Genomic DNA, 13,349 nt, shown 5'->3' with positions numbered 1-13,349 from the left:
TTTGCTTATTCTGCCAATTATGTAATAGTTTCTAAAGATCGCCTGGCTCACCCAGAATCTAGCTGCATGTCTTGTTTTTGTGCTCATTCTATTAGAACTATTTTAATTATCAAATTTCAACGGAAATAAACAACTGCCATTGTGGCCGTTTGGCCATTGCATGGTTGTTAGCCCTTAGCCGTTGCCCAACCGCTGTGAGCCATCGGCATCGGGTTGCCGTGGCGATAGTGCGTGTGCTATTGCTCGTTGTGGGTGCATTTTTTTTTCTATATAATGGTATCGAATATCTCTTTAAGCAGTTTTAACTAGCGTCTGATTGTGTCTTTGGAAGGAGTGTACTGGTCGGTTGCGTTAAAACAATAGAGATGACCATTTTGTCTGACTCGGGAGCCTGAATGAAACAGTGCCAATGGTTAGCGCACATCCTCCTTTGATTTTCTTTGTTTTGAGGTAAGACGTTTCATTGTTCTTGATGCATACAAAGTTGTGACCAAATCAGTTCTGTATAACTGTTTTGCTTGAGATCGTTAAATTTTGGTGTATAATTTTGGAACATTTTTCAAGCGGCGTATGTTGAACTTTCCTTCTTCCAAGCCCTGTGTTAAAGAAACGGTCACATTAACGCACGCATCAAAAGTTTGGTTGCTAAAAATCGCGTTGTAGAAATGAAACCACATGCTATTCAACTAAAGTGAGGCAAACATAAGTGGGCCAACGTCTATTGAAAGCAACCAAAAAGGCGCTTATAAGGGCGCAATAGTTTTCATTGGGCAATTCAACTTTAACAACGGCCCCGTTTAATGGCCAGAGCGAGAGCGTCAAGTTTTTATTCATTTTGTAGGTCGGCGTCAGCTTCAATTTGTTCATCAGCGTATAGTTCTTTTTGGCTGCATTTATTGACTTGCTTTGTCGAGAAGCAGCATGAAAGGCGAATATGTATATAGGTTTCATTTCCTGAGTCACACATCTATGTTATAGCAGAATGTTCATTGTGACAATCAGGGTTTGAAGAAGAAAAGGGCTAATATTGATGGATGTTGACCGGCCACATCAAGCTGCCATTTGACCTTTTGGTCTTCTTCGTTTTATACCTTTGCTCGGTGTCATTTGGGTGTGTAAAACCTCCTGATTAGCTCAGTTAACCTTGTTATTACAGTGTTATATATGTGGAAACTGCAATACATTTTCGTAGGTCATTTCAGGGGAATTAGTAAAAGCGACCGCTTTAATTTCTGTGGCCATATTGAGCATATATATTAAGATGTGCTATTCTGTACGTAACAGGCAATGTCAACAAAAATTGAGGATGAAGACTTGGATGCTGGTGAACAGTCAGGAGATGAAGAAGATGAAGAGGGCGGGCTGTCCAAACGTCGTGGTGCTGGCCGCAGCGTCACATTGAGTATGCTGATGTCTGAAGGCATCCTTCAGCATGGTGAAAACGTTCTGTCAATAGACTATCTCGTAAGTGAAACTTGAGCATCTAGTGACTTGAAGCTGTGTCTTGGCTACCATCATAACACCGCTTAGTGGAGTCTACCTGCTATTTGAACTAAACTGTCGTCTACTAATAGCAGATGCATTTTGATGGGAGTAAAATGCAAAAGCATGTGCACACGCACATCCCCTTGCACCCCTCAGTAACACCAAACACCCCAGCCCTGGCAGTGCCATTAGCATGTTGTACCTCGGCTTCCATCTATGGTAGTACACTTGCCTTTGCAACCTATGCCCACCTTCAGCAGTCTTACCATATTATGTGACATTTACTGTCTACAGGGTTCAAGATTCACTGGTGATTTGCTGAAGGACGGAAAAATCAAGTGGCGTGAAACTCAAGAAATCTACTCTTCACCCAGCTCGTGGGCAGTTCATTGCAAAAAGTTGTTAAACCCAGACAAGAAGTCCGGTTGTGGCTGGTCCACGGTAAGGTCTATACCTCCTTTATAAAATTGTATTGTAGTGTTCATGAATTCCCTATGGTATATCTAATAATAATATCTGGGGTTTAACGTCCCAAAACCCCTGTGGTATATCTGTTTGCTGCACTAGGCCTGCTGTGTTCCTGCAGAACCCATTTTACTCATTAAATTCCTGAATCTCCTATAACAGGGAATAAGCAAACACAAGAGCAGGTGCAAGAATGCAACCAAAAAGCTTCCTAATTGAACAGGCTTCCAAAAAGTGTTACTTGTATCCGAGGGCACAAATAAACACTAAGTCGTATTTTATTTCTGCCACTGCTATTTTTTTATCCTCTTTTATAATATAAAGGTACTTCATATTAATTTGTTGTTGAAGGACCACTGACTGCCAAATTCCTCATTGCGACTGTGTTTTAATGTGTAGTTTTGTGTCTGATAATCATGCGATTAAACCATAAATGTTACTTTAACATAGCTTGTAACTGAGGCTAGTGTTGCTAATTATCATCATTTCCACTTCAAAATGCGTGCCGAAAATCATTAGAAGCTAGCACTGCACTGTGATGGTTGCAACTTACCAGGTATATGATCATACGCATTCAAGCTTGGGTGATGTCGAGGAGCAAGTTTTTTTGAACTGGGGTCCTGTATGCAGGAAAAAATTAAACAACTTGAATGTCGCATTCTAGTCTCTTTTCTGCTATGTGCCTTGTTGCACCGCACACCGATGCGCCTTCCAACAGTGTGTTTTCGTGTTAAGCAGTCGTTCACAGAAAGGTACGCATGAGCCAGAGGGGCGGCGCATCTGTACATGTTTCCCTCCATAAACTTATGTCTGCTGTTATGTGCACAGCCTAAAATGACAGGCAACAACACTGGCCTGCATATCTCCCACTCACGATCAAGGGCATGCCCTATTAGAAAAAAAATTCCAGGTGCGCCACAGCCAAACAAATCGAGCTAAAAAAGGAAAGAGCCTCCCAGCAAACATTTCTGCCTATGATCTTGACAAATTTCGTGAAACCAGTGAAACTTGATGGAGAACCAGTAGAGCCACTAAATGCGTCATATTGGTGGCAATGTCGTGAAATGTTCCCAACTTGGGTGTACACACTCACTTATTTCAAAACCATATGTTCAAGGTGACAATCTCCACTAATACTGTCAGAGGTACTGACATATGCAGGCAAATCAAACAACATAAATATCTCGAGTTTGAAATTATGGTTTCAGTGGTCCTTTAAACTTCCATATTTACTAAATATTAGTATTTAATTTCATCTTAACAAACTTCTTTATGTTAGCATCTACATTCCTGAACGTGGCAATTCAACAGGAAGCCATCATTACTCCTGCATTCTGTATAATAGTAAAACAAGTTTTCGAATTCTTTGATATTGTTTCAGTTGCAGTTTGAGCTGAAAGACATCACTGTTTCTAAAATAATTTGAGCCACAGTTCTGAACATTCTCAGACCTAGCAGAGACATGTCTGGAAATTCCACGGCAGAGGGTGCATGATATTTGGGGACAGAATTCACAAAGGCTTTCTTTCATACGAAAAATTTTTCATTGAGTGCCTATCTATTTAATGCTGTGTTTCACTATACAAGGCTGTTTTAGCATTATACAGGAGACTCATGATAATTTAAACTGATAATTCAAACTTTCGGTTCAAATTTAATACTTTTGGTGGCACAGCATGTTTTTAATGCGTTTTAAAGCCGCTTAGTTGAAACTGATCCATTGCGTTAATTTGGCTAATCATACATTTTGCTGGTCTGTGCCAGAAAATATCTGCACTAACAATCCCGTGTTGACTGAGGAAAAAAGAAAGAAAAAAACGACAGTCTGGCCTTGGTCAGCTGCGTGCCGGATGTTGAGATCTCAAGTCACTTTCGCCTCAATACACTGGTGCCATGCAGAAAAACATGCGATTGGGAAGGGGCTACCAGCTCTCACAGGACACAGCACATTTTGTTTCTTAATTACGCTCATGCGCACATGCCATATAATAACAGTACCAACATGATTGCTGATGTCTAAAGATGTTATTGGCAATCATTCACAGTTGTCTATGACATTTCTGCATCCCTAAAAACAATAACCATTACAGTACGAGTTGGTATGTTGCCCCGAGTCATATTTATGGGAACTTCTGATAATTGAAACAAAATCATGAGGTCTCTTAGAGTTGGAATCATCGAGAGCCTCCTTTAGTTGAAAAAGAAAGTTTTCTCATATGCAAGCTGAGAAAAATAGATAAGGAATTAATCATCGACGTCAAGAGGGAGTATTTATTGGCACGACCTATTTGCAGCTTGCCTCATGAAATCACTAATCTTCCATGTTGGCATCACTTCTTTGTGCTCACTTTTCATCATTGATAGCATGTCAGCTTCTTCATGAGCGAGTGCAACGAGAGGTCAGCATCATGTGGAAGCACCCAAGCTGTTTGACAAGATGGCATTGTCTGGCTTGTAATTGTTATGAAGGCAGCTTGCATTGGTTTCACAGCACTTTCTTCTTCTGGGAGGCATCATTGTTTTTTCATCTTAGTGTGTGGAATGTATGGTTCACTGTCTATTCTCTCTCCTTGAATTGAATCTGACCGATAAGTTTAGTGTACTGCCCATTTTGATGTGGTATGTATTAGCTTCACCCATATATGCCCAAACTCAGAAAAAATGACAAAACAAATATTTTTTTTCACAAAAAGTGTACTTCTACCCTCAGAAGAAAGCACAAGTTCTTTATTTACTGCCAGGTAAATGCAACACTGTTTTTCAAGCCGTCCTATACGTATAGGACACTGGGCATTAGGGGTGCTATGTGCGGGTGTGGTAAGCTTTGAAACATTTCGCGTGCGCACCGACATTGCACTTCTTCCTCTCCATGACGTCTTTCATACAAAGCACGCGTTTGCCTGGAGAAAGCGGTCGGCATTTCACGTGCACTTCTTCCTCTCCATGGAGTCTTTCACACAAAGCACGCGTTTGCCCGGAGAAAACGGTCGGCACGTGGCAGCATGAAAAGCAAGCAATGTCTAGGCTTGCACACGTTGAGAATGGGGCCTGCTTGATGTGCTGTAGGTGGCGCTAGTCATCAGCTAAAGAAATAGCAATGTTAGAATGCATCAAAGAAGCGTCTTATATGTGGGTTAACTTGAAATAGATGCAATGACCTCAGCATTACTGCTGCATTATAAGTGGTGTTATGCACTTTGTAAATATATCTTCATAAAAGATTAATCAGCAGGCCTTCATTCCATGTTTAAGCTGTTTTGAGCCTTAAAAGGCCCCTCACCAGGGCATAGTGAACAAATTAGCACAGTGCATAGATCACTTGCTGGTGATTGTGTGTCCAAATTATGAAACGCCTGCTTGGTGTGAAAGCGGTCAACATCATAAACAGAATGCTGTATGCTCTTTCTTTTTGAGAAAGCCTTGCTTCAGGTAGAGAGCGCAAGTCACACACATAAATTTTAGTGCACTGCTTGGAATGTCACTGACAATGCACATGATTTCATTCCATCCTCAAATGTGGAGCTTGCAATGCTGCCCCCTGGAAAAGTGCTGCAAAGAATAATAGAAAGAGAAAAGAAGAAAAGGGGTGTTCATTATGTGACCATGACACGCCATCACATTCTAGCACAAGGGAGAACTCTGGCATGGTATGGCACTTTTCGGTGCTAGCCATGGCAAAGGAAAAGAGTGTCATTGCTGACCATGCTGCCTGGAGGCAAGAGCGTTCTGGCCTCTCGCCTCCTGGCAGCATTTCAGCAGAACAGTTCAATTTCTTCAACTCCTCTGTTAGTAGAGTAATTTGTTAAATTGTTACAGTAAAAACACTCCCCAGGTGGCTCCTTACAACTTCCAGTGTGTAAGAAAAATCTGCTATTTGGCCATTTGAGAGACCCTTTAGTATATCCCCTTATAGACCGTTGCATCAGGCGAGAAGGACTGGACTGGCAACCAGCGCTTTTCTCCTTGCTGGCTCGTGCGCGATGGCGCGGAGTGTGCGGGCTGGTGCTTGGATGAGTGGCGTTTTCGAACAATTCTGGCGTGTTTTAGGTTGACCTGCGGATTTTGTTCTCTTTTATTGCGATGTCAGCCAGAAAAAGGTCAACGGGAAACCACTGTGTCGTTTTTGGTTGTTCTAACAACTATAAAAAGGAAACTGCTGTCAAAATAAGTATGCAACGTGCATTACCAAACGCGGAGTGTTTGCGATTGTGCGCACTCTTCAAGATACATCGTTTGTGTTACGTTACAGGTTCTAAATCTGCAAGTGCCTCAATATATCCGAACTCCTAGTGTTCTACGCTGTCAATTGTCAATCGGATGTGGCCAGATTTGCGAACAAACATAAGCGGTCAAGTACGACCCTGTCCAGTTAAGTGAAAAACACCTAAGTACCACTCGAGTAGCCACCTGAGTTGTTTTTGCTTCGTTTTATTTTTATATTTTAATAGGATGTGTTTGGTCTAACAATTAGCTTCATAGCTCGGCTCAACACGGTGATCGCTGCAGTTGAGTTGATGTATACCGGTATTAGCATGGACGAGAAATCCTTCACTTCGCAGTGGGGTAACCGGCATTATAGATTTAATTATTGCTCCGTACCAGCTGTGTAGAACTCGAACATTGAGTGAACACTACATCAAAAGGATGTGACGAGATATTTGTCGTTAGGTTGCAACTTCCGTACGACTCCGGGGTGTATCATATACGATGGGCGATATGAAAGCCGAATAGTAAAAAAAAAAAAGAATTCTCTCGCTCCATGCGTAGAACAACTACCCCAGGAAGACAAATTTTTATGTAGTCTAGAACCGTGTCCGACAAGTCGCGCAATGATATACAACATAGTTAATTCTCTTCTAAGCGCGATACAAAAACCACGTTGTTACACTTGTCTAGTGTTTCTTGAACTGCCAATTTTGCTGCTTAGCTTTGCAAACGACAGCAAGAATTTTGCATGTGGTATACAGAGTCATAAAAAAAAAAAAAACAAAAAAAACTCTAATCGCTTCCGATGCCAATCAAAGGCTCGAGCCCGGGCGCGCTTCATGCCTTACTGGCAGAAGAAACTCTCTAACTATCTTCATCTTATCGCTGCCGAAATCCAATCAAATATCACGACTCTTAAAAGAAAAAAGAAAAAGAAGCACACCGGCATGTCATCATCAGCATCGTTTTTATGTACCAGTGCCTCCCTGTAAACAGCTCCAACTTCGTCCACACCGGTGGGCAATAAACGAGTGAGTAATAAGCGGTCACTTAAAAGTTAAGAAACAAGATAGGCAACTGTTTGTGAGCAACAAACATGCCACGCCATGAAATCAAGACTGCATGTTCACGTACGACCGCATGTACAAGCGGTAGTCGGTGCGAAAACATAAACACACCGTGAATGAAAAAAAAAAAGACTAAGTAAAAGATTACAGTCCAAGAAGAAAATTCATTGTATATCCTAAGATCAGTGGAACCTGTTTGCCCTGCTTGAACGAGTGGAAATATTTGTGTGGTTTTCCAACAGACAGTGCCGAAAATATATGACATCGACCACTTGCGACACGTTCGCGCCGACGTATATTAACATCATTGACTGAACAGATCAAACTTTTTCAGGATGTCTACCAGACTCATTTCCTACGTAGAAGACATCTCTTGATATGAAATCCAGCGCGCCAGAACGATAAAAACCGACTGCAACTACAGCCGCACGCATACCTTCCATACAAACACGGAACTTCGCACATGCCAGTGGGTTGCCAGACCAGAGACGGCGCTGCCCGCTAGGCAATATGGCGGCACCCACGAAAAAAAGGTCTATAGGGTGGGCTGTGCACTGTATGCAAGAACTTTTAGATAAGCACCACAAGATGACATGAATACTCTTTTGGGTTAACTTTAGGCAAAGTGCTCAAAGAGAAAAGCTCCTTTTATGAATTCTAGCGAACAGCATTGCTGAGCAATGTGTCTTGCAAGGTAATTTAGTGTATTTGGTTGGATAGGGAGTTAAAAAAGAAAAAGAATATCTTCACTGCCTCGTTCATCCTGTATCAGGTCTGTCTCTGTTTTTTCCTTTCCAGATCCGGTACAAAGGAAAAAAACTGGATTGGTACAAGGCTACCTGGTTCAGGAAACAGAGGATAAAGAAGGTGTGTTAAGGCTTGTCTAATATGCTATGTATTTTTCTGACATCACATGCACATGTGCTGTATAAGTATTCAAATGCCAGAGTACACTTTCGCACAGATGGGGCGTGTACAATTCTGGCGTCGTTTACAGCTTAGTGACTTGCTGAATGCATCACCTAGAGAGGTGGCTGAGTGGCTATGCATTCTGCCACTTGGCACAAGGCCATGGCTTGGAGGCATGGCTGCCGTCCAGCATTGTCCTTTTTTCTTTTTACATCAGCAGTAGAATGCACAAGTACATGGGTACTTTCATATACATGCATATTAGCCAATATTATTTCACACCCTAAAGTACGCAACCGCTTAAAGCCCAAGTGTTGCTTGGGGATGTCAAGCCTAAACAATCATTACATTTATTAAAATTAGAAGTGTGTGAATAGTGGAATTTTCTTATAATGTTGAGCATTCTGACATTTATGAAGCATCATCAAATGTGAAGCTAGGACAAAGCCCCTTAATATAAAAACTCAAGCTTATATACATTGATGCAAGTATGTGTGTACAATACTGTTGACTTATAGATACCCAAAGGATTGAGGAGCTTATAAATGAAAAACAACTGTTTCAAATTACCTGGGACAACATAGCAAACATGGTGAATACAGCAGTGACACTGCCAAAGCATGATAGCAAACTTACATGCAGTCTAGAAGTACACATTGCTGGGCTAGTCGGTTCATGTTCAAGTACAAGCCACAAAAGTATCGCTGTCTTTGCGCAAGGAAATAACCCCTGGACCCCTTCTCTCGTTATTTCCTTGCGCAAAAACAGCCATACTTTTGTGGCTTGTACTTTACATGCAGTAGCGTGTTTGCTGAAGTGTGGTTCTGTAGCGACAAATTAGTATATAGGCTATATACCTAAAAGCAAGCAATTCTTATTGAGTGGCTAAAAATTATTAAGGGGCCTTGGGAACACTTTTTCAGCGTTGTCAGAAAATGCTGTCGATCGGTAGTTGAGGCTCCTAAAGAGAAGCGAGCGAAACCTTATAGCGCAGCACGCGGCCAGGAAATTACAATTAATTTTCAAAGTCAGCTAGAAATCGTTCCCTCTTCTTTCTACAAATGATGCCATATACCCAAATGACCGCGCCATATACCCAAACCCACAGGCATTGCCTGATTTGAGCATCATTAGCTGCATAGTTACTGAGGCCGCCACGTGACTGAGCGCACGCTCGCGATCACACTGAATGTAAGCTGCGCGTTCAAAGGAAAAAAAAAAGAAAAGTGCTAAAGGCCATGACGCATGTGTGACGTAACTTCTTTCTCCCGTGCCATCCCTCCCTGCTTAGCTTCCAGCGTGCTCATTGGGGCAAGAGAAGAGAGAAAGCAGTTGCAGCGTGTGACAAATCTCTGTAACGCCACTTGTACTTGGCGGATTCTAAAAACGTTTGCGTGGGGTCGATTTGTGAGGCAATAAACTTTTTTTTATAAAGCCATTCAATGGTTACTTGGAAAAGTATTGCAGGGACCCTTTAAGGGTAGATTATGTGCCCATGTGTTCATTAAAGGAGTGGTGACAGAAAATTTGTGAACCTCTGTTTTTTGCTTTTAATCTATGGCTACTGACTCGATAATAGCGGCAACGAAACTCATTTGCCCCAGCGCGAGACGAATGTTTAATTATATGCTCGAATGTTACGACCGGAGGCAGTTTCAATTTCGAAGAGCACTCGGTAGCCCCGTGACGTAGATGGTCTACTTGGTAAACAAGACCGCAAGAACCAGTGACGTCACTGGCCAGCTTCTGCTATGTTGTCAGTGCTGCTGTTTCGTTTGCTGTGTTGAGCAGGTGTTGAGCGTTGCAAGTGCTTGTTTCCTCGATTGTCAAACTACGTTGCTCATCTAGTGCGGCGATGGACGAAAGAGCTGGCAGGAGTGTAAAAATCAGTAAGAAATGCTCGATTCACTTTGCGAATCTCGCCGGTAGCTGCGATTTTGCACTTGTAGTCGTTGTCCAACTGAAACGACGTTTTCCGCCAGGCTTGGAGTAGCCGCAGCATTAGACGTGCTGAAACATTTTCGCTCCGATCATTCGTAAAGTAGCAGGATGAGAAGTGACGAAGAAAGCATTGAAATCACAACATTGTCACTCTGTAACAGTGTTTATGCGTAACATGCAAATGACGTGATGTACGCTTTACTGACTCGTTCTCAAGGCATACCAATCCCACGTACGCACGTCGGAGGGTCGAAGCAGTTATCTGTCCACTACGCAATATGATCCTGGCAGCAGAGAGCTTTAGTTCGTCTGTAGACTTCCTATCGTTTGCGGGCACCTGGTTACCGGAGCTGTTGACGGCTGCAGCAGCAGCAGCAACTGCGTACAACTGCGGAGCCCGTAGCGACATCTTGTGGCGTTTTGTCCAACTACAATAATTTTTTTTCGATTTTTTCCGTCGCGTTGTAGTTCTTGTCGGCAAAAAAAGCAATGAGAATACTGTGAGATGCTAATTATGTCACTGCAAATGCTTTACAGAGAATCAGTAAGCGGGTAAGTCGCTGCGATGTTATATTGTAGGTCTCTGGTTAGGCTACGCATCATCAGGTGTCGCTACCAGCTTTGTCGGTCTCGTACACGCCTCCGGTAACCCGGCCAGAACTCATGACGTACGTGGTATCCACTCCGTGACCTCATCATCTTTTGCTTCTATTTCCGATCCGGCACTTTCACGAACTTCAAAACTCAATAAAAATACCTTTTAGGCTGTATTTGTGGCTCATATAGTACAGATGGCACCTATATGCACCCATTAGTGTGATTCAACAGTCAAATTGTGTCCGAATTTTTGTGTCACCACTCCTTTAAAGACCGCCCCCTGCATCGAGCAGTAACAATAACCTCAGCTACCCTGCGGAAGGGTGATTCAGAACAATCCTTGCACCAACATTCTCTCTTTCTTGGAATTCCATAATGGGTTGTTTTCCCTTATGTTGTATTTGAAAGAAACAAATGTTCACCATCTTCGAAAAATGAATTCTTAAATCGAATAGCTTGGACTATTCAACTTGTATTCACAATATTGAATATTTGTACACCCCTAATTAAAATGTTTGTCGAACTTCACCTGATATACCTCTTGCACAGTTGCTGGCACTAGCATTTTCACTTATTGAGTAGTACATTTGTCGCATATGTTTGACCCTTCATTGCAGTTGTATTGTAAACTACAGCAGTAAATTAACAAGATATGGTGGTACTCTATTCTTTGCACTTGTGCAACTGCACCAAAATTCTGTCCTATTAAGGGGAGATGCGGGTCGAAAAATGCGAGTTTTCTAAAAAATTATCGATTTTTTGTTTTCACCTGTTTTGTTAAAGGGGTCATGAACCACTTTTCCAAGTAATGATCTAATGGCCTCAGTATCGGAGTGTACTGCCTCCCGAATCGATTGCCGCAAAAATTTCTCGAATCCGTCAAGAATCAGCGGAGTTACGGGGGTTTGGCGCACGCTCCCAGCGCTTTCTCTCTTTTCTCGTGCCGGCGAGCGCACTGGAAGCTAGACAGGGAGGAATGGCATGGGGGAAAGAAGTTACGCCAGCGCGCGTCATGGAACGCAATCGCTCTCCCGCTGTGATTCGCTTGCGCGAGTGCGGCTACCGTGTACTGAGGAGTGCGGCGCCGGAAAGTGGCGGCACCCCGCGGCAAGAAGCGCATCTGATCCAAACGCCGCTCTCGATTTACGTCGGCTATCGGCCAATAAGCATGCTATGTCTCTTGCGACGTACAGCGGACAGACGCCCCGCCCACCGACGAGAGTGAGAACCGGCCTCTGTTTGAAAAGAGGGTGCCTGGGGAAACGGCAACTTCGCGCTCCGCTTGTGGCCATTACGCGGCGCGCACGACTGTAATATTTGGCAGAGCAGTTCATAGCCGTGTCAGCTTTCCGCAGGATGTGTTTTTTCAATCAGCCCAAGGGGTGCTTCATGACCCCTTTAAGATTAGTACCTCTACTATTCTGAAAAAAAAAACCAATGTCGAGGCTCAACTGGAAATGCTTTAAAATTGCGTCTAAAGAGCACAAGGTGGCTGTCAAAAGGCCGAAAGTGTGTCATCTTCGAGCACCTTGCCGCTGATAATGCGCCGCTGCTCACCATTGTCGACCGCATGAGGCGAAGAGCCGAGCCTCACTCTTCAAATAAGAACAGTTTCCCGCGCTGCTGCAGTGCAAGAAATAATAAAGAGAAGCACACTTTTGCCGGCTTTTTTGAGCGCCGCGACTGGCTTTAAATCACGTGGTACGGATCGGGAGCCGCCATTGGCCGCTGCGCGCCTGTGTGTGCTGTGAAGCCTACTTGCAGGATCAGTGTCTCGTCGAGCAGCGGAACAACGCTTTTCTCGAGTGCTTATCCGTTATGGATGAAGAAAGCCGTAGGAAGCGCGGTCACTGGCCTGTGAAGTTTCACGCGGCGCACAAATTTCGAGGACGCCAGCGCAAATCAAAGCCGAACACTCAAACCACGAAAAGATCGTCTGCTGCCGCAAGGCGTAGTGGCAGTGACGCCGATGCGTCCGACGAGTTTGCCGCGGCATTCGAATATGTGAGTGCCTCCCAGAAAAAGATCGGACTCTTCGAAGACGAAGAAAAATCACAGGACGACGAGTCTTCGTTGATTGCTGATATGACAGCACTGAACATGCTTGTGCGCGGTGAGGGCCAAACCTATGGTGCTGGCGCATTTTAATGGCAGTGGCCACTACAAGGAGGATTGTTCTTTCTTGTGTACAAATTTCGTCGCATTCAATGACATCTTTAATAAATAAACATGCAATTTTGACTTTAAAACTCGTTTTTCTCAAAACACAAATTTTGCCATTTTTGTCAATGTGCCCCTCCTTTTTTGGGTACTTCTGGTGCTCAGATCTGCATGAAATTTTCCCCAAATTTTTTCCAATGTACGAGAAATGCAATTATCTTGCTTAAGTTTCAGTATTCTTATGATATAATAAAAAAAAAGTTATGGAAACTTTTACTAGGGTAGGAGAAATATGAACTTCCCACATTAAAATTTTTCACGTCTAGTACATATTTTGTATGGACTTCCTAATTAGTTATTTGCATTCCACACTTCATTTGAAACATTATGAACTATCAATTGTAAAAAATTTTAGGTCTGAAAAGAGGGGGGGCAAAAGGCTTAAGTTTTTCAATTTGTCATGTTGCAGAACTAAAAGTATGCAACTTGCAAGAAAACTAATTATATATTTGAAATCAG

General features: G+C 42.9%; 1 protein-coding gene across 1 annotated transcript in view; it reads left to right on the top strand.

The window, feature by feature from the left end:
• The first annotated feature begins 197 nt into the window (after positions 1 to 197).
• Positions 198 to 13,349, top strand: part of LOC119378940 (MPN domain-containing protein) — a 57,397-nt gene continuing 44,245 nt past the window's right edge. Inside the window, exons 1-4 of the mRNA XM_037648036.2 lie at positions 198 to 450; positions 1,285 to 1,464; positions 1,780 to 1,926; positions 8,022 to 8,090. Coding sequence (XP_037503964.1) covers positions 1,288 to 1,464; positions 1,780 to 1,926; positions 8,022 to 8,090 — 393 coding nt within the window. The 5' untranslated portion in view covers positions 198 to 450; positions 1,285 to 1,287. The remainder of the gene's footprint in view (positions 451 to 1,284; positions 1,465 to 1,779; positions 1,927 to 8,021; positions 8,091 to 13,349) is intronic.

Source organism: Rhipicephalus sanguineus, chromosome 1, assembly GCF_013339695.2.
Source record: "Rhipicephalus sanguineus isolate Rsan-2018 chromosome 1, BIME_Rsan_1.4, whole genome shotgun sequence".
NCBI classification, from domain to species: domain Eukaryota; kingdom Metazoa; phylum Arthropoda; class Arachnida; order Ixodida; family Ixodidae; genus Rhipicephalus; species Rhipicephalus sanguineus.
The sequence above is the reverse complement of the archived record's forward strand: the minus strand, read 5'-3'. Positions and strand labels throughout refer to the sequence as shown.